The sequence below is a fragment of the Solanum tuberosum genome, unplaced genomic scaffold (assembly GCF_000226075.1).
Source record: "Solanum tuberosum cultivar DM 1-3 516 R44 unplaced genomic scaffold, SolTub_3.0 scf00120, whole genome shotgun sequence".
Lineage (NCBI taxonomy): Eukaryota > Viridiplantae > Streptophyta > Magnoliopsida > Solanales > Solanaceae > Solanum > Solanum tuberosum.
This window is the reverse complement of record NW_006239047.1, coordinates 1,087,022-1,111,900: the sequence shown is the minus strand read 5'-3', so window position 1 is coordinate 1,111,900 and position 24,879 is coordinate 1,087,022. Positions and strand designations below refer to the sequence as shown.

At 33.1% G+C, this 24,879-nt stretch overlaps 2 protein-coding genes and 1 long non-coding RNA gene across 4 annotated transcripts in view; 2 read left to right on the top strand and 1 right to left on the bottom strand.

The window, feature by feature from the left end:
- LOC102593145 (uncharacterized) overlaps positions 1-2,790 on the top strand; it is a 15,871-nt gene extending 13,081 nt beyond the window's left edge. Inside the window, exons 3-6 of the long non-coding RNA XR_001473847.1 lie at positions 2,025-2,286; positions 2,360-2,447; positions 2,646-2,687; positions 2,767-2,790. This is a non-coding gene — a long non-coding RNA (uncharacterized lncRNA). The remainder of the gene's footprint in view (positions 1-2,024; positions 2,287-2,359; positions 2,448-2,645; positions 2,688-2,766) is intronic.
- Positions 2,791-2,948: 158 nt separating this feature from the next.
- On the top strand, positions 2,949-5,150 carry LOC102593362 (uncharacterized). Of its 2 annotated transcripts, none has more exons than XM_015310036.1 (6): positions 2,949-3,550; positions 3,623-3,786; positions 3,871-4,228; positions 4,358-4,470; positions 4,545-4,645; positions 4,858-5,150. In XM_015310036.1, the coding sequence occupies exons 1-5, from the start codon at positions 3,275-3,277 to the stop codon at positions 4,642-4,644; spliced, it is 1,011 nt and encodes a 336-aa protein (XP_015165522.1). In that variant the 5' UTR covers positions 2,949-3,274; the 3' UTR covers position 4,645; positions 4,858-5,150. The 2 variants fall into 2 exon arrangements, with proteins under 2 accessions (XP_015165522.1, XP_006350375.1); XM_006350313.2 differs by having other exon boundaries at positions 2,950-3,550; positions 4,853-5,150.
- Positions 5,151-17,984: 12,834 nt separating this feature from the next.
- On the bottom strand, positions 17,985-23,001 carry LOC107061190 (NAP1-related protein 2-like). Its single transcript, XM_015310025.1, has 2 exons — positions 22,689-23,001; positions 17,985-18,214 (listed from the first exon to the last, which is right to left on the bottom strand). The coding sequence occupies exons 1-2, from the start codon at positions 22,999-23,001 to the stop codon at positions 17,985-17,987; spliced, it is 543 nt and encodes a 180-aa protein (XP_015165511.1).
- Positions 23,002-24,879: the final 1,878 nt, after the last annotated feature.

Here is a 24,879-nt window from a genome sequence, read left to right as displayed (position 1 = left end):
ACAATTACTTCACTTTGATTTTGTTACTCTTGAATCCATCACTTTAAAAAAAATTAATTAATGGGTATGTTTTTTTTTTAAAAATAAATTTAATTTGTTAGGTATGTTCTAAATAAGTTTATTGAAAAATTATTTATTCATTAAATGCATTTGTTGTTGATAATTTTTATTCCAAACATCCATTGAAAAAGCTTCAACAATGATAATGGTGAAAAATGTTGCATAGATAAATAAGAAGAAAGAGAAAGAAAAAAGAAAATTAGAAAAAAAAACGGAAATTAAAAAAATAAATAGGCAACTCACTCTCTCAAAGAGAGTGAAATACACTCTCTATGCCAACTCAACACTTAAGGGGTTATTATTCCATTTTAAAGTAGTTTAGGGGGTAATAGGACTCCCGCGAAGAATAGGTGTGTAGTTGGAAATCTGGTAATAGGTTGGGGGGTCATTTGGCCATTTCTCTTCTCTTTTTTCTTATGACAGTGGAAACCCGCAGCCGCTACCCTATGGGTGCACACAGGGTAAAACCCCCGCTCATATGCAATAGCTCGCAAACCACATAGGAGAGGTAACCCGCACTAGGCAAGCCCGGTGCGACGAGCTCGACCTAGAAGGCAAACCCCTTGCTTTCTCTTTTAAGTTCATAAAGTTTATTAAGTTTTTGCTTTGAGCATCGAAATATGCATTTATAGTGACTTTTAGTTCTAGATGTCCTTCCTTGAGTTGATAGCTCCAAAATATTAAAATTTGTCAAGGCCAGTTATAAATACATAAAATATTTTTGTTGATATTAGTAATATTATTGGACTTCTATGCTTTGTCCAAAAATATCACAATTATCAAATTATTTTGTTCGATCGACTTGTCTATATAAATCAAAAAGACAGACTATCCAAACCAAAGCTCAAAATAGAACAAATAAAAAAATAGTGTGGCACCCAAAATCTCAAAATCTTGGATCCGCCTCTGCATATAGGTTCACGAGTTCAAGCCGTGGAAGCAACCACTAATGCTTGCATTTGGTTAGGCTGTCCACCTCACTCCCCTTGTGGTGTAGACCTTCCCCAAACCGTGCTAACGTGGGATGTTTTGTGCACCGGACTGCTATTTAGATTGATATTTCTTGTTCACCATTTAAAGAAATGTATGCATATGTGCCGTTCCCTGAATACTTAGGCGTGGAGAGTTTTAATTCTATGATTTGAGTTAATATGACATGGAATATCCGCATGGTCAAAAACAATGTTACTTTGGAAGATTGACTATATTAGTAATCCACAATGTACTGTCACCTTAGACCTTTTAAGCCTAACTTACATGGTGGGAGATTGAAAGGTTAATCTTAGTCGTATCCTCAGAAGGCTCTCTTATAAATATAGTAACTGATTGCGTACTCCGGGAAGATACACCAAAGGCTATGAACGAGGGAAACTGTCCACTGGCTACAATTGGATGTCGAAACCAAGCTTTTTTATTATTTCCTTTTGTTTCCCTTTCAAGTTTTCCTTTTCGACAGTATTACATGACTTGCAAGATGTACTAGGATAAGTCAATTTAAGGCAAGTCTGCCGGTAGGAATTCTTCATGGCATATTATGTTTTTTTTCATTAGTGTACTACGATCTTTGTATTACTCCCTCCGTCCCATTTTATGTGGCAACATTTCCTTTTTGGTCAGTCCCAAAAAGAATGTCACATTTCCTTATATGGTAAGTTTATAAAGGTACAATTTCTCTTTTATCCTTGTTGGTCCCACTTAATCTTAAAATAATACTCCAATACATTTATGAGGAGAGAGAAAAAAGAGTCTACTTTTTAAAGGGCAATTTGGTAAACATTTTAAAGTCTTCATTTATTTCTTAAACTCCGTGCCCGGTCAAATGTTGCCACATAAAATGGGACGGAGGGAGTACTATTTTATCATCTTCTGTTTACTGCTAAATTTATGGATGACTTTTTTAGTTTTGACATTTAGTTTCTTGTGTAACTGGTTTCCCCTTGCGCTATGAATATGCAGACCTTCAGACACAAGTCCCAAATCAGTAAGTGAAATGTGTCATTCTCAGGAGAGAAAGGAAAAAAAAAGGAAGATCGAAAACCAAGAAAAGTATTGTGACTCAGTATACAATCTCAGTTGGAGAAGGAAAATCGGAGCGCAGTTGCTAATTCTAAGGATATCAATGAGAGTGCCACATCATCACAGATACATACATTACCGGATGGACCGGCTGTTGAGGTGATGGTGAAGGGAAAAGCGGACGGGAAAGTAGCTTCTCCAGGAAAACAGGTGATTCTATTTGAAAATTCAGATACAGATGGTGCAAACGTCATGCTGCTGAATGATCCTTTCTTTTGTCCAGATCAAAATTCATTTCATCGCCAAATTAAGAGATACAGGATGCATTGTTGGCTCAACCATTGGTGCAGCTCCTCATCAATTTTGTCTAGGTCTCTCTCTCTCTACTCTCGAACACAATCACTGCTCTGTGAGTTGTCTGGATGAACAGTTTACGTGGATTTTTTTAGTTCTTCCCATGTTTTCCTAGAAAGATCTCCTCACTCTGTCCTGATAATAAAAGTTACTCTGCTCCACCATTAACTTAACTGATTATCCCTTTATATTCTTATTTTGATGTCTTTGATCAGGTTTGGAAAAAGTGTCAAAGGGATTGAACATTGGCATTGAAGGTAACCATTTCGTGGACTGAAACTATTTTCTTTATATCTTAAGCATTCTATAATGCGTGGCTAAGCTATAACCTTATAGGCATGCATGTTGGTGAAAAGAGAAAACTCACTATATACAAATCATTGCTGAAATGCTCTTTTTTAAAACTTTGTTGTGATTCCAACAATTAAACATTTCTCTGCTCTCGTTCCTTTTACACGGAATATGTTCATTTTAATAGTTTTTAGAAATTATAGGTATAAATTATTATTTTTTTAAAAAAAATTAAATACTTTTTACAAAATCTATGGTTAAACGTATGGTGAAACTTTACCCAAAAATAACTTGTCAAAAATATTTGGTAAAAAAGTAGACTAATTTTTGTGATGTGACTTGTGTAATAGAGTGAATCTAGGCCATTAGGGTCTCTTCATCTTATTCTACAAAAAAGAAAGAAGTGATACAATGACAAGTTTTTTATTTATATTGTATATGCAACTATTTTGAGCTTAATTTTAGTAATCTAAACCACTATATAAAACAAGATATCTATCAAATGCAAAAACTAAGTTTTTAGAGATTGTAGGCCACACTTCTGATTGTATAAATGACAACATTAACACTACCATCTTGGAAATTCACTATCAGCTTGGATAAGTTTCCAAGATTCAACTTGGAAAAAGCCGTGTGCAACCACGGCTTTTTCATGATGGCTCCCAACCATTGGGATCCATCTACTAAAACCTTTTCTCGTCCTCTACGATTAGATGATTCCATCAGATCAGCTCTCACTTTCATTTCACAGCCTCCAGGAGAGGATCATCTTGTCATTACGGTTTATGGTGCAACTATTCTTTCCTCTAAGGATGAGGGAGCCATTCAGGTATGTTCTGTCTCCATCTCCTCACAAAAAAAAAAAAAAGAACCTGATGACTTGTTTTCTATGTATGTATAGTCTCAGGTGAAGAGAATGCTGAGACTCTCTGATAAGGATGAACAAGATGTCACATATTTTCATAAGCTTCATCCACATGCTGAGGCCAAAGGATTTGGTCGGTTGTTTCGATCACCAACCTTATTTGAAGATGTGGCCAAGTCTCTTCTTCTTCGCTTTTGCCCGTAAGTTAATCATATATTATATACAAGCAATTTGTAAAACTCAAACTTTGAAGTAAACTAAGATATATAGATTAAATGAATCAGGTGGAAGACATCTTTGGATCTGGCAAAGGCTCTTTGTGATGTACAACTGAAAAAAGTCAGAATGTCGAAAAGAAAGAGAGCAAATATTGGAGACTTCCTGAGCCCGAGAGAATTAGCAAGTTTTAGAGAGGAAGAGCTAAACGACAAAGGGAAATTTGGATATAGAGCAGGGGACTTGATTAAGTTGGCTAAACAAGTTGCTAATGGAAAAATTAAGTTTGATAGTGCTGATGAAGGGCACTACTCTAAGTTGAAGATAAATGGTGCTGGTCCTTTTACCACTAATACTATCATGATGTGTATTGGACACTATCATAATATTCCAATTGATACTGAAACGTTGCGTCATATGAAAGAGGTAACAAACTTGTTTCTCTGCATATCATCAAAAATAACTAACATTACACATGGATCATTTGCTGATGGAGGTAATAGTATTTCTTAAGTCCTCTTATGTATATTTACATTTTACTTGTCATGATTTCAGTTTCATGGACTTAATATGAGAAAGCGTAAAAAGGGACCAATTAGTGTGGAAACAAAAGCGAAAATACAAGAATTCTACAAGATTTATCATCCATTTGAGTCTCTGGCTTACTGGTAAGTTACGTTGGGGATATCCATTATTTTCATTGATTAGTATGTAATCATACACTTGATTTGTTGGTCTTTAGGTTTGAACTTGCCAACTCTTATGAAATAAAACTTGGCAAGACATTAGGTGAGTTATTACCATCAGAATATCATCATGCCACCGGAAGCAAGAAATGTTAAGGTACGTTAACATTATTAATGTGTGTCCTATACTTTTTAGCAGTTTCAAATTTGAATTAGCAGTAATTAGCCTAGGTATCAATCATTTAGAAGCCTAGACATATATAGTTGTTACTGCTTTTATTTTGAAGTAAGTTTTATAATATGTTAATCGTGTGACTCTATATGTTTATTGGTCTTAATTAATTCTTTCTATGGCTTTGAGCAGATGTGATGTGATGTGATGTGTGATGTGTGATGGATAGGATATTGGATTGAAAGAAAGAAAAAAACTTCCCTTTCTTTTTCTTCTTTATTTTGGTTTTATCCCTCCGATGAATTTCGGCTATGACCAATGAATGTTAACGGAGTATTAGATTTTGAAATTGATGATCATGTATATATAGGGTTGATTAACAACTTTGTTTTTGTTTTTGTTTTTTGTGCGGACTTCACTATATCACATGATTTCAACTTGAATCCATGTTTCTGTCTGTTTGAAAGACTTACAACAGATTTTTTGCTTATTGATCAATAGAAAAGAAAAAAAAAGGGGTCTGGGTTGGCGCCCCATATGTAGATCTAGCTAACTTGACTTGAGTCACAAGATAAAAGTATATATACTTTCTTTGAAATATTCAAAATAATATGTACCGTATAATTTCCAAAAGAATCTTTGCAGCTAAAAGTATCCCCCCTTAAAAAGATTTTAAGGGACATTTGAATCTTTAATATTGCCAATGCATACATTAAAATCATTTGCATTATTAATATCATTAGTAATACACAATAGAATGCAAGTATTAGTTATATATGATGTTTTGTAAGGCGGAGGCATGAGGTAAGATGTTTTACTTAGCACACGGCGTAGAGTAAGCCCCATGAATATTTTAATTTTAATTTGTGATTTAGTAAAATAATATAATAACACAAAATTATAAAAATACATCAATAGTTTGAAATAATTAATGAAACTCATAGAAATTAAAACTTCTAACATTATTTTACATGTAATGATATAAAAATTATTATGAGATGTTAATCAATTTTAATATCTCTTTCAAAAAAAATTTATTATTTCTAATAATTTATTACTATAATACTATGCAATTTATCTTCCTAAAAGATATTAGTAATCAATAAAAATAAAACTACTTTTAAATAGAGAAATAGTAAAATATGATCATTTTGAGACACATTTATGTTTCTTGAATATAAGCTATATATTTTTATAAATACCCTCACATTCAAAGATGTGCAGTTGCATTGATCGATTTGGACACAACTTCTCCTTTATGCCAAAATATAAGCTATGACCAAATTTTAATCCGACAAACTACCTAAAATTTATCTAAACAATTTTTGATGGAGCCATCAAATTTCAAGTCATATATATCATAAAATTCATGATCACCTAAACTATGACCAAATTTGAAAAATAACTATTTTAAACATAATTAAAGATTAAAATAACATGATTCAGATTTTTATTCTCTTTTAATAACTATCCCATGAGCACAAAACATACCGTTCTTTTCTTTGACTAAGACACACAACTAATAAACCTCCTTACAACAAATTGTACTCTCAATTAATACATCTGAGAATTCAAGAAATTATGTTTCTCCCTTTTAAATCAGTAATAACCTTTAATATCTCTTTTCATTAATTAATTAAGCATTACTAGCATCTCAAGGTAAATTTCTATTCAAAAAAAATTCACCACTAATATTCACTTAAGACAATTTTTAATTTATGTATGGAACTTCCACTTTTCTTAGTCAGAGTATGGGCTTGGGCTTCGGTTCGGGACTCGTATATAACCTCTCACATGTATAGACATAAATAATTTTTAATAATTTCAAATAAATAGAGTACCGTTACTATAACTATTTATTAATATAAAATCATAATCCATATGATGTAATTAAACATTAATCACATAAGAGAAAAGAGTAAAATAATATTCATGCAATACATTCTTTAAAAAAGAATTTTGAATCAAGAAAATCGTGGAAGACACTGCCACCAATTCAAAATGCATGTATATTATTTTTTATTTTTTTTAATAAATGAATTTGTCTAAGTAAATGAAGACATGAATAAGGACTCAACGTGTCAGAAATTATCCTCAGCAAAATAAAGAGACCTAGCCGCCACTTTAGTAACTGGCCAAACTATAACCATTGCACTTTAATTGCTTTTATTTTAATATATTAATATACTAGTAAAATTATCCGCGCCTTGCGCAGAAATTTAATATTACGAAATTTATAAAATAATACTTAAAATTTATCAGTCATTAAAATTAAAACACAAGATTATCTTACATACAAGATTACGTAGTAACGAACATTAATAATGTAAAGAAAATGATAATTATAACATCTTATCATTTATCCTTTGATCAATCATCTTTAATTTGATTTTATAATTTATCCTTGAACTCATGTCAAAAATTTATTAAGGGCCTGTTTGGAAGGACACCCTGGTAATTGGATTTGGTGTAATTGGGTGTAATTACATTGTTTGTCCTGTTTGGTTGGACATGTAATTACTTGGTCAGCAGGTAATTGGTGTAATTGACATGGGGTAATTACACTCTACAATTCACAGACAGAGACTGTGAATTGCTGGTAATTACATGGTGTAATTATCATCTGATTACTTTTTAATTATTATTTTTTTAGTTTTTTTAATTTTTTTACTTCTATCATTTTAAGTTCTTTTTTTATTTTTATTATTCTAATTTTTTTTAAATTTTATTTTTTATTTTATATTACTATATTTCATTTTCTTCTTGTTCTCAACCTTACTTTACATGATTCTATGCAATTTTTTCGTATTATCTATTTCCTTATGCCATACTTATTTTCTCATTAGCATAATTTTATTAGTATTCTAATTTTTAAATTAAATAGAATTTATTGTTAAGTAAGGTTATAGACTTACATTTTCTTTTTAAGAAAAAAATAAAAATAAATCATATTTATGCATCCTATGTTGAAATTTGCTATAAGAGTATCATGTTAAATTTTTTGTTTTGAATTTATAACTTATGTTATTTTTTCAGTTTCATTTGTTTTAGTAATATTGAATTCACATTGCACGTCATTTTTTAATAAACTTGATAGATTATCTTTTTGTCAAATATTTAATAATTTATGACATTTTATTTATATATTAATTTTTTTATCAAACATCCATTTCACAATATTCGTAGAAACTTCATACTTTTAGTTTTTACGATCAATTCAATTGAAATTTATTAATTTGAAAAAATATAAATCAATTATTTTTTCATAATATAGGCTAAAGAATATATGTTTATTAATTAATATATTTTTAAAAAGGATATATATCTTAAATATTTAATTTAATGTTATTTATAAAGTTTCTTATTTGTCTAGTATAAATTTTAAATAATTAAATTTTATTTTTAAAATTTAATATAATTTTATGATTGCAATTGTGCATAAAAAAAAACATGTGTAATTACGCCGTGGCATCCAAAAATGACATGTGTAATTACAGTGTAATTTGGCAACCAAACAAGTCAGTGTAATTACTAGACTGGTAATTACTACCCTAGTAATTACACCAATTCCAATTACCAAGTGGCTTTCCAAACAGACCCTTACTCTTATCATATTTTCCTAGTTCACTTCGCACATCAAGGTGCGATAAAGTTTTTAAGGTTTTATGTCCTTACAACGGCATACCAAATTTGAATTTTGTCTTCAAGAGATGGTAGTACATATCTTTAAAGAATTGTTTTATTGTACCTTCAACAATTTCAGTAGAGAAAACTTACGTGAATACTCAATTAACGTGTGTTATTTAATTTGTACTAACAAATACTTATAACTTTTTGCAAAAACATAAACAACAAAGTTCAAAACATGTACTAAAAAAATAATTAATAACATAAACATAAATTAATGGTTGTAAAAACACATACCAGGATCTGTAACAATAGAATGAAACAGAACGGAAAAAATCAAGTCCACTGAATGCACAGTGTCCCCTTAAGGAAATTATTCCTCTTTAGTACCCGAGGTTTAAAGGAATAGATCCTTTCAAGGTAGAATGATTCTATTCACAAGTGTATTGACACAAAAACAATGGTGTTAGTGAGTCACTCAACATGAGCAAATTAAAATACATGAATATTTAATTGCGCAAAAAAAAAAAAAAAGAAGTTCAGGATTTTCATGGTTTGAATGAGAAGAAATTCCTCTATATATAGACAACAAATGGTAGTGTGAACAAATGCTTATTGTGGCTTATCGGAAATGTCACAACTCTTTGGAAAAGTTACAACCCTTTGAAAAAGTCACAACCCTTTATAAAAATCGCATCTCTTCGTAAAAGTCACAACTTTTCATGCAAGGGTAAAATATAGTTTTGAAAATAAATAAATTAAAAGAGAATCCTAATTTATGATGGCGCCACGTAGACGGGCCTAAGGTTTTCTTATATATATATATATATGATTTTATATTTAAGCAAGTAATAAAGAATAGTGGGCTAAACAAGATTGCAATAAATTAAAGACGAAATGGTCTGGTGGACCCTTGTATTTGTATGTGTTTGTATTGTGAACTCTTCTACTTACTCATTTGTCATCTGAACCCCTGAACTCATCAAAACGCAATATTTTAAACACATTTTTTGACTTGACATCCTATGTGGCAGTTACTACTAAAGAGCGTGTGACACACACCTATTAGAAGCGTGAGACCCTTGGAAAAGTGTCTGACAGTCACATTAGGGCTTTGTAAAGCCATCATCTTCCTATTTGCATCTAACACCATTGTTGGACAAAATTTGAGGTTTTCTTGGCCTCTTTTCCGATCTTTTTCCCAAAAATTTCTTCTCTATCGTTTCTTGTTATTATACGGCTCTCTTTTTTCTAATGAAAAACACCATGGAAGGCATAACACTACTACCGAAATATCTTACACTAACATTAGGCACAAAAATGCAAAATCCCCAAAGAATTTCAACAAAGTCAATGTAATTGATTAAAATCCCAAAATCAAACAAAGACACAAATAAAGATCAAATCCAAACTAAAAAACAAATAAATTCAAAAATAAATTGGAAAACCTACCTAGATAAGTTGAAAATCAAACAAAAAAACTCAAATAATTTTTGACATTGACCCCTTGTTTCAGTTCCAAACCAAACCCAAACTTATTGCCTTCTTCTCGTCCTCCTCACCTTCTCCGACCAAACTACCTTCGTTCTCACCATTTCCGACAAGCTTCAACCAACAACTATAAATGAGAACCAACAACAACAACAACAACAACAAAAACCCCAAACTAACTCCGCCAATAAGTCTAGACTTTCACAACGCCGCCAGTTGTGAACAACTAGAAACAATCAGACCACCCAATAGACCCCCACTTTTCCTTAGCGCCACCGGTCACCACCAAAACCCCAATCCAACATAACCCAAAATCAACTCTGAACTCCAACGAAATTGTGAACAACCAGAAATCGTGCCAACATTTTTTACTTCAATGGAAAGAGTAGAAGAGGTTGGAAAAAGGAAAAGGGTAAGGAAGATAAGAAAAAGTTGAAATGAGATTGTGGGGATGGAGATGCAGATGGCAATGGCAAAGAGAAATAAAAATTGGAAAGAGAAAGTGTAGGTATATTAATCAAATATAATAAAAGGAAAAATGACATGGAGTGACCATATATACATGTGTCATTTTATAATTATTTTTTAAAATTATGTGGCAGGCGTTTGTGATACACACAGTTGAGTGGTAAAAAACGTGTTTAAAATATTGCGTTTTGATGAGTTCAGGGGTTCAGATGACAAATGAGTTAGTAGAAGGGTTCACAATACAAACACATACAAGTACAAGGGTCTACCAGACCATTTCGCCTAAATTAAAACTATAACATCTAGTTTGTAACTTGTGACCCCGCCACTACAAATTTAAAATAGTTCATTGATCAACCAATTTTTTTTAATCCTTTATTGCAAACAAAACAGTGGATTCAAAACGCTTGGCGGCTCCACACCGATGCTCTAATTGCATCCAACATAAGAATGTAAATTATGAACCTTATATGTAATTAAACATACATTTCATCTATGTAATCTATTTAGATGCAAACAAGACTATGATATCAATTGTTAGAAAACTATATGCATAGCGGAAGTATATCAAAATCTTACAACTTACATGAATAATAGATAATCAATAATGTTTATGCTAGAATACATACAATTATGCTAAACACTTAAACTTTATGAAATTGATTCAAGAATTACCTCTTGAAGTATGAATAGATACCTTCAAACGAATCCACAAGTTTGACAGACGTTCAAGCGAATCCACAAGTTATACAGAGCGATCTTCTACAGTAATCCCAAATTCACATCCAAACCCTCTCAATACTTGGGTGGCCAAGTATCATATAGAAACTTATACACTTTCTAGGTTAGAAGAATCCCTACTTATAGAGATTTCTTTCCGGTCCAAAGAGGAAAACAAAAAGACACGTTCTTTTCAAGAACTAAAAAGTCACATTCTTTTGTTCCTTTTTTCGAGAAAATAAGATTCCGAACTCTAGTTAAATATGAGCACTATATTGACCACACAATTAATTACTGAGACTTCCTATTATGGAAATAATTTCAAATAATTAATTTTAATTATACTTACCCTAATAAATTACAAATCATTTCACTAAAAATTCGTAATTACACTCCTCTATTTATATTTTCAAAATTGCCCATTAAACACTTATGTAATTCCACATGTTAAGATTTCAAATACTAATCAATAAATTAATTAATTACTGACAAAATTAATTCAATGATTAATTTTCTTTTGGGCACTGTTTAACTTATTTTATGTGTCAGATTCATAAATCTACTTACAAGGTTTGACACGATGAAAACTTATAAGCTTCTCAAAAAGGCATATCATTAATCTCTATATCGAGACATGAATTCCATCAACTAACTTATTGTTATTGTTTCACCAATATATATTATTATCATCCAATCAACCAGACATATTGATCCATCTCAGAATCTCACATTTTAATAAATCAAAACGATAATTAATATATACAGATCATAATAGTTATATCAGGATTAAGAATATAAGTATATTTAATAGTTTAGAGAATATGCTTTTGTCAGTCTAAAAATATATTAACAAAGTAGATTATAAATATTATTTTTGATCTATAAATAAAATAAAATTATATATATATATATATATATTATGTCGGTTTGGTTTGGGTTCGATTTGACTTTTTTTCTTTTTATATCAAACCAAACCAAGAGTGGTCGTTTTTTTTTTCAACCGCCAAACCAACCAAACCACAAATCGTTTTTTTTTTCGATTTGATTTGGTTCGTCAGTTCGATTTGACTTTACGGTTTAACTTGTACACCCCTAAATAAATGGAGAGGATAAACAACATGTATGATAAGAAAACTGATGAAGAAGAATAGTCAGTGTAACTGCAATCAATGATTCCATGTTTGGACAATTTGATTGAATGCCAAACATTAGTAACTTGTAGATTTACAATGGAGAATTTTCTTGAAAAACTTAACAGGTGCAAATTGTTACTTTTTTTTTTATTGAATTTTATCCTTTAACAGAAAGAAAAGAAAAAAGAAAAAAGAAAAGGGACATGTACCAAAAGATAATGAATGCAACATCTCTTGATTTGACAACTTGCCAATTGGGTGTTTCGGGAGACATAAGCAGGCACTGCATGAAATGATATGATAGTCAAGTCACAATTAATTACACCTAATTCCAATCTCCAACTTTTCCACTTTCTCATTTTTTTTAAACTTCAAATTGTATTTACAAAAACAATTGTTTTTTTCTCTCTAAAATTACGTCTCAACCCAAATATATTTCAACTTTTAACTTTTTCAAAGCCTCATTTTCAAAATTTGTCATGAAATTACATTAACCTTTCTGAATCAATACTCCATAAATTTATAAATCTCTAAGATTATATTTTTTTCTCATTCCGACTTGATTAATATTATAAATTAATAATTCTTTAGAATTACAAATGTATCTAAGACTATTTAATGAAATGTGATTTTAATGTTTTTTGTTTTTTTTGTTAAAATTTTAATCTAGTTGAAGCTCATTTCTAACTTTTCTTATAACATTCAAAAGTTTTGATATTGTCTTCTCGAACTGCACCTGTTCGCAACAATATTTCATAGCGTTGAAAAGTGAAAATTAACTACAAGAAAATTTTAAAAAAAAATGTGATTTTTATTGATGAATCTGTGAGTACAATTTTGTTGTTCTCTTGATTTATCTCTCCTAAACTTTTCCGTGATTCGAGGGCCTTCAGTAGCATATTTCTCGAATGTAGGATGATGTAGACCTCCTTGAGATGTGTTTGATCTCCAGGAACGTTGGGAAGCACTTCGTCGTTTCAAGTCGATCTCCAAGAAGAACTTTGTTTACCACTTTTTCGAATAACTATGTAATCGATGTTGTAACTTTCTCCAATCCTTGCAGAATACTTATTGAAGAGTTTTCCTAGAATTCTACTGAGAATGTCATGTCTATCCCCTATTTATAATTGGCTTAAGTCATCAACAACTACTTAAAGTTGTCCGCATAATTCACTTAGACACCTGAATTCAGGCTTGTACCTATTGAACACCTCTACCTGTCTAAATTCTAACCATTTGAGCATTTTTTGCCTACATGGCATTTTGAGTGTGATTCACGTATACTGAGCGCGTGAAATGTGAAAATATTTAATTAGACTTTTTTTTTATTTTTTTTATTTTATCTTTCTTCTTCTTTGTGGTTGCTGCCACTACTCCTCAACCAAATCATCAAGCAGCAGTCGTCGCCTCCGCCTCTGCTTGTTCGTTATTGTTTTCTTCGAATCTAGATCGATTAAAAATTTGTTTCTTTTCCTTTTTTCACTGAATCTTTGTCATATTGTTGATTTATGGAAGCCAAACAAAGTTATAAATTTGCAATTTAACTCTTACTTTGTGACAATTCTGACGAACCAAAAGTAACTCAAAGGGCTTATTCCGATCCTGGCCGCTGATAACAATGAGTTTGTCACTCACAAGGATACTCCGGCGAGGGAAGAAGAACAAGGACCTCAGTCGACGACGACGAAAACAATGAAGTTCCACAAAATCTTTACAAATCATTTTTAACTCTTAACACTTCTTCATCGTCGGAGCTCCTGTCTGCTCTTGACGTCTTTTTCAAAGTAAATTTCTCTAATTTACTATTCTGTTTTTTTCAATTGTAGAAGCAAAATACTAATCTAAATGGATAGACAATAACAAAACTATATCCTTTTTCATGTTTTTATGTGAAGTGCATATAGAAGCATTAATATAATGATTGAAATTATTGGAGATTGCAGGGCCGCCGGAGTTTTTGAACAATGTTGAAGTAGCTGGAATGGATTGCAGTTGGAAGGGTTTGGGTAGTGAGTGGGTCGGGCTTACACATTTTTTAATAATAATAATTTCCTTTTTCTTTTAAATTATAATACATTTTAAAATAATTTTTTTGGATCCAAATAACACATGTCATTATTTAATTTGCCAAATTGCCACGTCACCACGAGTGTATATCACTCATTTTATACTTTTAGCTGATTGTTCAAAAAATGTTAAAATGGTTCAAATTCGAAGGAGTAGAGGTGTTCAATAGGTACAAGCCTGAATTCAGGTGTCTAAGTGAATTATGCGGATAACTGTAAGTGGCTAGCGATGACTTAAGCCAAAAAAAAAAGGTTAGTATAAGGTACTCCTATTACTTAAATAAGACAAGGGAGATAGAGTACCCCATTAAATTTACTGTACATATGTAAGTGACAAGGCATGCAGAGGCAGAATGACAAAAATTATAATTGTAGGAGGTGGACAAGGTTGTTTATAATTGGCCAAAGGATATCATTTTTGACACTTGACAGATTGAGATTGATTTTTGAATTTGACTAGGACTTCCACCTCATTTGGACACTGGCATCACCTTGTTGGTCTTGGATGCCTAGTCATCGTGACACATGTCATGGGTTAGGTATTAGAGGTGAAATGGACCTTGAATTTTAATTTAATAAAATAAACTTAATTATATGTAAAACTCAAATTATCATTTAACCCAAATGAATAGAAATTTAATTCAAATTCCGTATGAATTTAATCCAATTAAATTTATGTCTACAAAAGCCCCCTCCTTCAAGGCTTGTTGAAGTAGGGGGCTTGCCGACATTTGATGGCGGGACTTGAAGTATTATGAATTCGATAATATTACTCTTAAGATATTTGCTTGACTCCATTTCTTGTGATGAAACTAGTTGTATGCTAAGGTCATGTGCAACTCCATTTCAATGTGTTCATAAGGACTTTTGTTATTTCAATCCAACCGATGGATGATATGGAGGACTCTCGAGGGAGAGATAAGCAAACCAATGTGGCAAAGCTTTATGAATATTAAGTTTGAATAAACTTTCACCATAGACTTGAATGCAAATTTGGACACCGATACTCACAAGTGCCACACAAGTCCCCAACGTTGGACTTTAAAAAAAAAAGAACATAGCTTGATTTGCACATTTTTTGCAAACCTTCAACTTGGAAACAAGTGGTAATTTAACAATCACACCAAACTTTATTTCATTTTCTTGAATTTGTAAGAATCATTCTTCAAATCTTAAGCAATATTGCTCTCCTTTTGAGTGTTAGGATCTTCCATTTAGATGAGCAAGAATTGATTTAAATTGTTTCTTCCTATTTTACCACAACTTTCCTTGTACAAAGAATGAGAATTGTTCATAGGAACCTCTATATAAACCTCTTTCATGAACAAAGGATTCATCAAAGAATCATTGGAATAATCCTTTTGAATTTATAGTAACATATTTTTGAAGTAGAACTCCAAATTTGGTGTGTTATTTCTATATTTCGTGCAGTCCCACCAAAATGTCATTCTCTTAGTGTAGGAGTGTCCAGATGACGAGAGGCTTAATTCTGAAGAAAATCGACTTGTATTATTATAACATATCCAAAAATCAACATTAAACACTTTTAAGATTGACGGGAATCGATTTTTGAAGTTGGTGTCAAAATCTGACAGTTCTTTTCGCAGTTATGTGCAATCTCGCCAAAACGTCATTTTCTTGGTGTAGGAGCATTCAAATGTTGAGCGGCTTGATTATGGAGAAACTAGACTTTTAGTACTACAACATATCTAAATCAACTTCAAAAACCTGTCGCATTGACGGAAATTGATTTTTGAAGTTGGTCTCCAAATCTGGAAGTTCTTCTCACAGTTATGGCCAATCTCGCCAAAACATCCTTTTCTTGGAGTAGGGGCATTCAAATGACGAGTGTCTTGGTTGTGAAGAAACTAGACTTGTAGTACTATGAAATATCCAAAAACCAATATCAAACTCTTTCTGAATTGACAAGAATTGATTTTTGAAGTTGGTTTACGAATTTGATGAGTTTTCTCACAGATTTCCATTTTTTTGCATATGATTTTCGTTTTTTTTGTAGTTGACAAAGAAATGACTTGATCTTTATTCATCAAAATTGCACCAGAAGATTCACGTATGCAAGCCTTAAGCAGTAGTTGTTGAAGAGTGATCTAGGCCGCAAGTTAAAGCGTCATACTATTAACGTTGATATCTGTCCAATTAGATTGTTGTGCGACTATTAATGCTTGTCCTGCGAAACTGAAACTTCATGCCATTTGCACCGAACTACATAGAAACAAGAAGCTTTGTACAGTTAGCACCATGGGCTTCGTTATCCTTTTTTTTTTTTTGTAGGTTTATCAGAAAGCATAAATGATCTTGACATCAGTAAGGAATCCACCAGATGTCCATATGATCGACGCTGAACCATTTTATATGTCACTTCCTTACTTCTTGGAAATAAAGGATCTTGGAGCGGACATACCCCTCCTTGGCAACACTAGAGGTAGTCCTTTCAAACTTCAACGAGCAAGTAGTTTGTGGCCATCATTGCTGCCTTGTGAAAAAGAAGTTTCGAGTGTAAACATTCCATTCTTGGTGGGAGAGCACGTGGTGCATCTTATCCTTGAGTCTTGGCGATAAAGAGGCTAAGAGTGACCACGTTCCATCTGGCTTGGAGAGATTGACATTACGAGAAGCCCTTTCCGACTTCGGTGAGTAAGTACTTGGAACCTATCCGTTCCCAGAGGTATGAGCAATGGAATTGCAATCCGCTTGATCCTAAAGAAACGGAACTCAACTTTCTGCAATATATCAAGATTTCAGACCAAAACTCCCTCCAAATTGATCAAAATTAATTTCTGAAGTTGATTTCTAGATCTGATATGTCTGTTTCGCAGCTTTGCGCGTCTATCGTAGAAAATTGATAAGTCGGAGTAGGAGTACCGAAATCATGAGATTCTTGTTCCATTGGAAAGATGACTCAAAGAACTACAACATGTATAAAAATCAGGGCCAAAGACTCTATGTATTTGTACAGATATTGCTTCAAAGTCAGCCCATAATTCTGTCTTGCTAAGCTCTTCAGATTTGCGCGTCTGTAGTAGAAAATTCATAGCTCGAAGTAGGAGTACCGAAATCATGAGTTTCTTGTACTGTTGGAAAGAGGTCTCAAATAACTACACCATTTGTAAAAATCATGGCCAAAGACTTTATGAATTTTCTCAAATATGCCTTTGAGTTCTGCTCACATCAACTCCAAAATATGATGATCTTTTTTTTTCTGCTTCGAGAGACTGTAGTAGAAAATTCATAACTTAGTGTAGAAATCTCTGAATCACGAGCCAATTTTTCCATTGCAAAGTGGACTCCAAGAACTGAAATATGTGTCAAAATCATGGTCGAAACCTTTACGGACTTTCACAAATATGCCTTTCAAGTCAGCTAAGACTTTGCCTTGCTTAACTCTTCTCCTTTGCTCATTTGTGACTCATTTGAACTCACGTGCTAGCTATGTAATTTTAAAGAGCTACTATGATGATCATACAATGCCACAAACCTCTTTTTTTACTCATGTTACTGAGCTTAGAGTGATTACTTCTAGCGCCTATGTACCTTGGTGAAGAGGATCAAGTCATATCGTAGTTCAAGATGATGAATTTTATTTATTATTTTTTGGGTCATACACAATTTATACTCTTGTAGGCCAGGATTAACAAGTAGTTTCTGCTCGTACCTTAAGGAGCATTTCAACTTGCAGTCTAGGCTCGTGCGTCGAGGAGCATTTTAGATTCAGGAATAACTAAGTAAACTCGAGGCTATACTCCTGCACACTCATAGCTTCCTGTTTCAGATTCAGAAACCCTCTTACCTTAGCTTCACTTAGCTCTCGTGCCCCAAGAAAGCATTCTCAAACACAACCCAGCTCAAAAGTGGTGCCCCCTCTACCCTGTTCTTCTTCCACTGATCATACCATATCCTAGAAACATCTTTGAGCTGATATGAGACTAACTCCACATGCTCTGAATCAACAACGCACATGTCCTCAAACATTTTCTGAAGCTCTTCCACAAAGTTCTCTAGGTCCTTAGTGATCTTTGACCCTGTGAACTCTAGGGATTCATACTCAAAAACTCATGAATTCCAAATGTATCAGTCACATCTTGATGACCCACTCCTCGTTGACTAGCTTGATTTGTCACAGCTTGAGTTAGCATCTGAATAGCATTCCAGAACTCAGCATTGGTGACATCTCATGAGGGGGTTGCACTTTTGGTGCATTGGGAGCTTCTTGACCTTGAGGATTAGCATTCCTCCTAACAGGACGTCCTCGAACAACTCTTCATAGAGGCATGATCTGTAAAAGACACGCGTAAGCACAAGTTAGAAGAAACTTTTATAGAGTTGAAATCTATCGCACGAACAAGAGTAAGAAGAAAGTGAAAAATTTCTAAATGTCATAGCTTGCTCATTATAGATGTGACACGCTTCACACCGATAAGAAGGACACTACTAGACACGACTTCATAGACACCCCATAACTCTTTGCTCTGATATCAAGTTTGTCATGCCCCCTATATTGTGAATGTGACCGGCACTCGAGAACCACTATTGGTTCATAAGCAAACCCTTAGTTTGGTTGACTATTTAATAGAAGACCTACTCAAGCAATATTCGTCTTAAAGTAGAACTCAATCATGTAAACTCAAAGTCAATCCTAAACTCAAGTGTTTGAAAATACTCAATGTAATAAACATAATAGTTGTAAAACAGTTTAACAAGGACTCTAAGGACATCTCAAGTCTAACTATTATTAAGCCTCTAATAGTAAGATAGGTGCCGGGACAAAAACCCATAACATCTCAAAGCTACTAAACTAAAAGTAAATGTGAAGTCCTTCGGTATGCAAAGAGGCTTACCAATAGCTATCTGAAGTGCAAAGTGATCTCAACGAAGCGCCTGTTGATGATCATGAACACATGTATATGCATCACAGAAAGATGCAGGTCGAATGACATCAGTACATGGATGTACGAGTATGTTAGATAGTAGAAGTGAAATAACTGAAGAAGGGATTGCAACATATAAAATATATGCAAGCTGAATGTAAAGCAATAAGAGTTAAATAATTTATAACTTTACAAATACTTACTCATATCTCGTATCTGAACTCAACATAATAGGTGATAAATGAAAATACACTCTAACTCTAGTTGGGAGATTATCTAACCGACAATCATCACTATGAGCTACGTTATGATACAACATCTCACCCACACTGCTTGAACTGTCATATAATGTGCCAGGGTATAGAACCTCTCAACTAAGTGAATCCACTAAGCAATAAGGATTCATCTAAAAAGTATAATCCTTTACCCATGTTGGTAGACATGGTTTATGAGGATTTTGAGTTTTATGAACTCATATTCATATTGGTGCTTAATACTACTCCCAATAATATACTCATGGTTAAATGTATAAAAATACTCTTTCTCTGTTTTGAGGTAATTACTCAAAATAACCTCTTAAAAACGGTAACTGCTCTAAAATATCTCTGAACTCAAACTCTTTTTAGAAATCAAAGTTTCTCTTTTCTCAATGTAAAAATGATACACTTGGAAATACTTAGTTCCCTTAAAGAATGGTTTGGGACTTAGCTTAGAAATTTTCGGGATATTACAGCCTCGTTGGCATCTTTAGTTGAGGGTGGCCATGCGGACACACCCTTCGTCAAAAAATTATACAAGGTTAATTGCTACTTAAAATGGTTATTTATTGCAGTTTGCACACCTTTACGACAACTTGATAGGATGGTGCAAATGCAATGGTCGGTAGCGTCAAAAAAAGTTTATTCAATTTCTAGTAGGTGAACTGGACGGTGGCATCAAAAATCGAATGGTGACATGTTGCAAAACCAACTTCTTCTCTGTTGTATTGATTATTACATTATTATTTTGTTTACATGAATTTGAATATTCATGTAAGTTCTGAGGCTAGTGACAAAAAGCAATACAAGGATATCAGTTATATATATACTAGCTATATACATCTCTAATTTCTTGCATCCACTGTATATCAGTTATCACAATCTAACCTACTTAACTTAATCATTCCTATTAAGAATAGTGCAAGACAAGTAAGATGTTTTTTTCATACTATATAATTGTACAATTATAATTATATAGGAAATTTCTGTTTTCTTATATATGTGTTACCGTAGAAAGTCGAGGATGTTTACGGAATGTATGTTCCACACAACATTGAAAATGATGGACAGCCAGAAGATCGAAGGCAATGCTGAGTAACAATTGTGTAAACCAATGAAAGGCAATAATTCAACAAAGCCAAGTAATTTCCTAGACAAAATAAAAACTCAAAGAAAACTTTTATGCGGAGGTATTTTGACTTCTTCTTAGTTTCTTCACCATTTAATAAATTCTATAACTCACATAATAGGAGTTACTTTTATATAAGTAATAATTAAGTACATTGATTTGTAAAGAATCTAATGAAGATGGTGGGATGATAGGCATGAGAAAGAGATCAAGTCGAACAAGTTTCTCAAATCGAAGGCATGTCAACTTTTAATTTACAATGCCTCTAAGCTGTAATAACCCTCTTGGCCATTTTCTCTGTAGTGCAATATTTTTGATGTTTAGAGCTTTTTGGTCGTTCGTTTAGTTTTTATGCAAGTTTCTCTGTTTTGGAGTTTTTGAAATTTAGACGGTTGACTTCGGTCAAAACACAGGTAAACAACCTCAAAATGCAATTTGATATTGGTTTTGTTAGTTTTTGAACATTGAGTTTGGTCTAGAAGAAGCCTTGGTTTAGGTCTTGAGGCTTATAAAATCATCTCGAGCTACCTTGTGGATTTAGGCTAAACTAGAGCTTTGGCTGTGGGACCCACTTTTTATTGAGATAACGTCTGTTGGAAGTTTCGACATCTCCGTTGAGTCCAGATTATTGAATTTGGTAGGGTAGCATAGCTCTTTTGTGTGTATGGTTTTCCAAACCAATCCCAAGCACTAGAGCTGAGTCCATTCGGACTTTGCTAAATTTGTTGGTTCCTGAGCTGGTGTAGCCACCTAAGCGGCCATGGAACGCTTTAGCGGATGTCTTTTAAGCGGCCAGAGACCTAGCCTCTTTTGCAGTCATCACTCGTGGTTAAGTCTCGTTTTCAGTTGTTCTTTTTGAGACTTTGTATTTCTTAAAACAAACTTGTGAGCTTCTTTCTTGTAGGATTTCTGTGTTGTTGATTGGGAAGTGTTGAGGGAGCGTGTCGGGAGTTGATAGAATCGTAATTCACCCGCTAAACTCATAAGTTTCTTTGATTCTTTCTTGTGAATTCTCAAAGTCTTGGGTGCATGATCTGTTTCGAGGCATTTTGAAGCTCAAATTGTGCCCATTTTTGGGGCGCAAGTTCCTTGAGCTGGTTGGGATCCCATTGACGGAGTCAATTTAAGGATTCCTGGCCCAGGTCTTGCAATACCATTTTTGTCCCCTTTTTAGTTCCATCTTTAATTATTGTGAATTGGGTGTCTAAATGATTGTATTGATGTTGGGATCATTACTTCGATAGTGTGGCACCGTTCGGAGGCGGTTTGGAACGGAAAAGCGTCTGTTAAGAGATTTTGGAGCGCATGTTTGTGATTGGAGCGCATGTTTGCTATCCTTAGACCTTGTTTGTGATTGTTAGCATGCTAATTAGCTAAGTGCGGGGCAGGTTTCTATCATGATTTTTCATGTTTCGTTCCTTTCTTGTGTCGTTTTGACCTTATTTTGTGTGTTTTGGGTAATTCTTGAGATTTCTTGTTATTAGTTGAGAACCTTTGCACCCGTGAGTTGAAATTAGGCTAGAATCACCTTAGTATTGTTGTTGTGAAGCCTTAGCCTAGGTTTGGCTACAATAATGCAGTCCATTCTAAGATCAATCAGCAAGCTCAACATGAACTAATTAAGCAGTCGTATTTAGTTTACTAAGGAGATGAACAAATTACGATGGCCTAACCTGAATAAACAAACAATGAACTGTCTATGATTTAAGTAATTACAAATATGGAGATACAAGTTCTATATATTATCAAAATAAAAGTGTAACCATGTCAGCAGCAGATTAATACCAAATCAAATTATCAAACATACTCAGAAAAACTCACATGAAGATGAGACAATTTAAACTCACAATGAGACAAAGAGTCCAAGAAGATGAGACAGTTAGTGTATTTTCCTTGTAGTCAATGTGATAGACATTCTCATTTATGGAGAAAGCATAAGTCTTCCGTTACACTCTAAGGCACAAGGAACCAACCTCTAATAATTTTGTTCTTCAACTTCAGTGTCCTTCACTGCCACATCATCAACACTCTGCCTCATAATGAAAACAAATGAGAGGATCGGACCACAGTTCATCCTTGATCATCTCACCGATTTCATCCCTTTTGTCAGCTTCACTGAACCACTTAAAGAAGCTTCGTTCATCAACTCCCTTGCCTTGTGCCCATTGTATTGACACCTATATATACTTTTTCCAAAGCTTTGCATTCTCAAAATATGAATTTCAATCAAAATTTTAGATAATGCTATAACCTGATTTGACATCTTGAGACTGTTCAAGTTTGATTGAGCTTAGAAACTCGAATATCTTGCGGTCCTCTTCTGCACATACAAGGCCACGATGCTTCAGGAAAGATTTCAACCAGAAGTCAGGAATATATTTAATAATATTTGTTCTCTTCTCATAGATCGGTTGATGGATCCGATTGTACTTTTGTGCAACTTTCAACAATTCACCACTCGCCTCTTGGTTAATCTTCGCCAACTCATCTTGCAATCTTTCAACGCACAAAACGATTTGCTTTCCATCATGATCAATCTTCTTCTTCCATTTGTCATTCCCCATCTTTATTGACACTTCATCACTCCCATGATATATTTGTGTTCTATGAAGTGAATGCTTTGACAAGAAGTAAATGATTTTTTGTTTCATTCAACGTCCCATTCGAGAGATTGTAAAGGAAATGGGAATAATTAAGTAAAGAAATAGAGCAGCTCAAAACTCCAACCAAACCAAACAAGAAACATCATTTACTTGTCAAATCTCATTCTCAATACTTATTACACCCTCCCTCACTTTTATTTGCACATATCTTAAAAAAACACTCTCTCCGTCCTTATATACTTGTCAAATATTTCCTAATTTAATTTCTCCTTTTACTTATCATTTTTGACAAATCAAGCCATGACAATTATTATTCCCTCAATTTATTAACATTAAGTAATGTCTTTAAAAAATATAGCGAGTAAATATGTTTGGGACCCTATCAATTAGTAGGATAAAATGGTAGACTTATTAACCAATAATTATTTTCATAATAAGTGTGTCAAGTTAAATTATGACAAGTAAATAGGGATGGAAAAATCAATAATTAATATTAAAAAAATTATCATGATGTTCATAATAATTGATATTTAAAACTATATTTACCTTTCACCCGTTAAAACTAGTCATATTTATCCTTCATCCACTAAAATTAGCAATATTTACCTCTCTAATTAGATTTCATTTTCACCTTTAAAAAGTCACATGTCGTGGTATTAATAAATGAAAAACCAGCCCCATTTTTAATTCTAAACTGGCCCGACCCACTTTCTTACCCACACGCAAATCACTCACACTTCTCTCTATCTAGGGTTCTGGGTTGATTTTTTGTTATTATTTACCAGATTTTTTATATGTCAATATGAGTACCAATACACTCATATAATCATGTAAAATATTTGATAGATTGGGAGCACTCAAAGGCTCAAGAAAAGGAAAAACTAGTTTATGATTGTTGTGCTTCAGAATGAAGTAAGTTAAAATTTTCTAGACTTCAATTGGAGAATGTTTTGCAATTAATGACATTTAGGGAATTGTTGGGTTTTAAAAGGTGTGGATGGAAAATGAAGAGTTGCGACTTTTATGAAGAGTTGCGACTTTTATGAAAAGTTGTGACTTTTATGAAAGATTGTGACTTTTCCAAGGGTTTGTGACCTTTCCAGTTAAGGCACAATAAGAACATTTTCACACTACCCTTTGTTTTCTATAAATTGAGGGATTTCCTCTCATTTTAGTCGAACAATTTTTTTTTCCTGGACTTCTTCTACTACTACTAAATGTAGTATTCTAAGTGTACTTTACTGTCGTTGAGTGATTCGTTGACACCGTGATTTTAGGTATCGATACACCTGTGAGTAAGATCGTTCTATCCTAGGAGGATATATTCCATTAACCTCGGGTACTTGAGGGGAATAATTTCCTTAAGGGGACACTTTGCATTCAGTGGACTCGATTTTCTTTCTTTGAGAAAAATATTTTTATATTGTTTCTAACTTGTTTCTGATTCTATTTTCTCTACTAGTTTTAATTTTCTAGTTTGAAAATTTTCTTTAAAACTTTGTTGTTTCTTACCAAGTTCTTCAAAGTTTTGTTCTAAGTATCTTAGGATTACAAGATGAACAACAATCTTAAGGAAATTATTATACTGTTGGTATTTCTTGTATTCTACTGATTGAGAGAAACAGTTCATGGAAGTAGAAGATTAATGCATTACTTCTCCATAATTCGGTGCTTTGTTTAGCAAGGTCGAAGTGAGAATGTACTGGAAGAATTGGTGGTATTTAGGTTAAAGATTGCACCAGGTAACCTTCTTATTATTTATCTAAGGAGGAAAATAGTTTATAAAAGTTAATAGCTTTGGTAATATTTAGCATGTATGTCTTTGGAAAAAGATCTGCA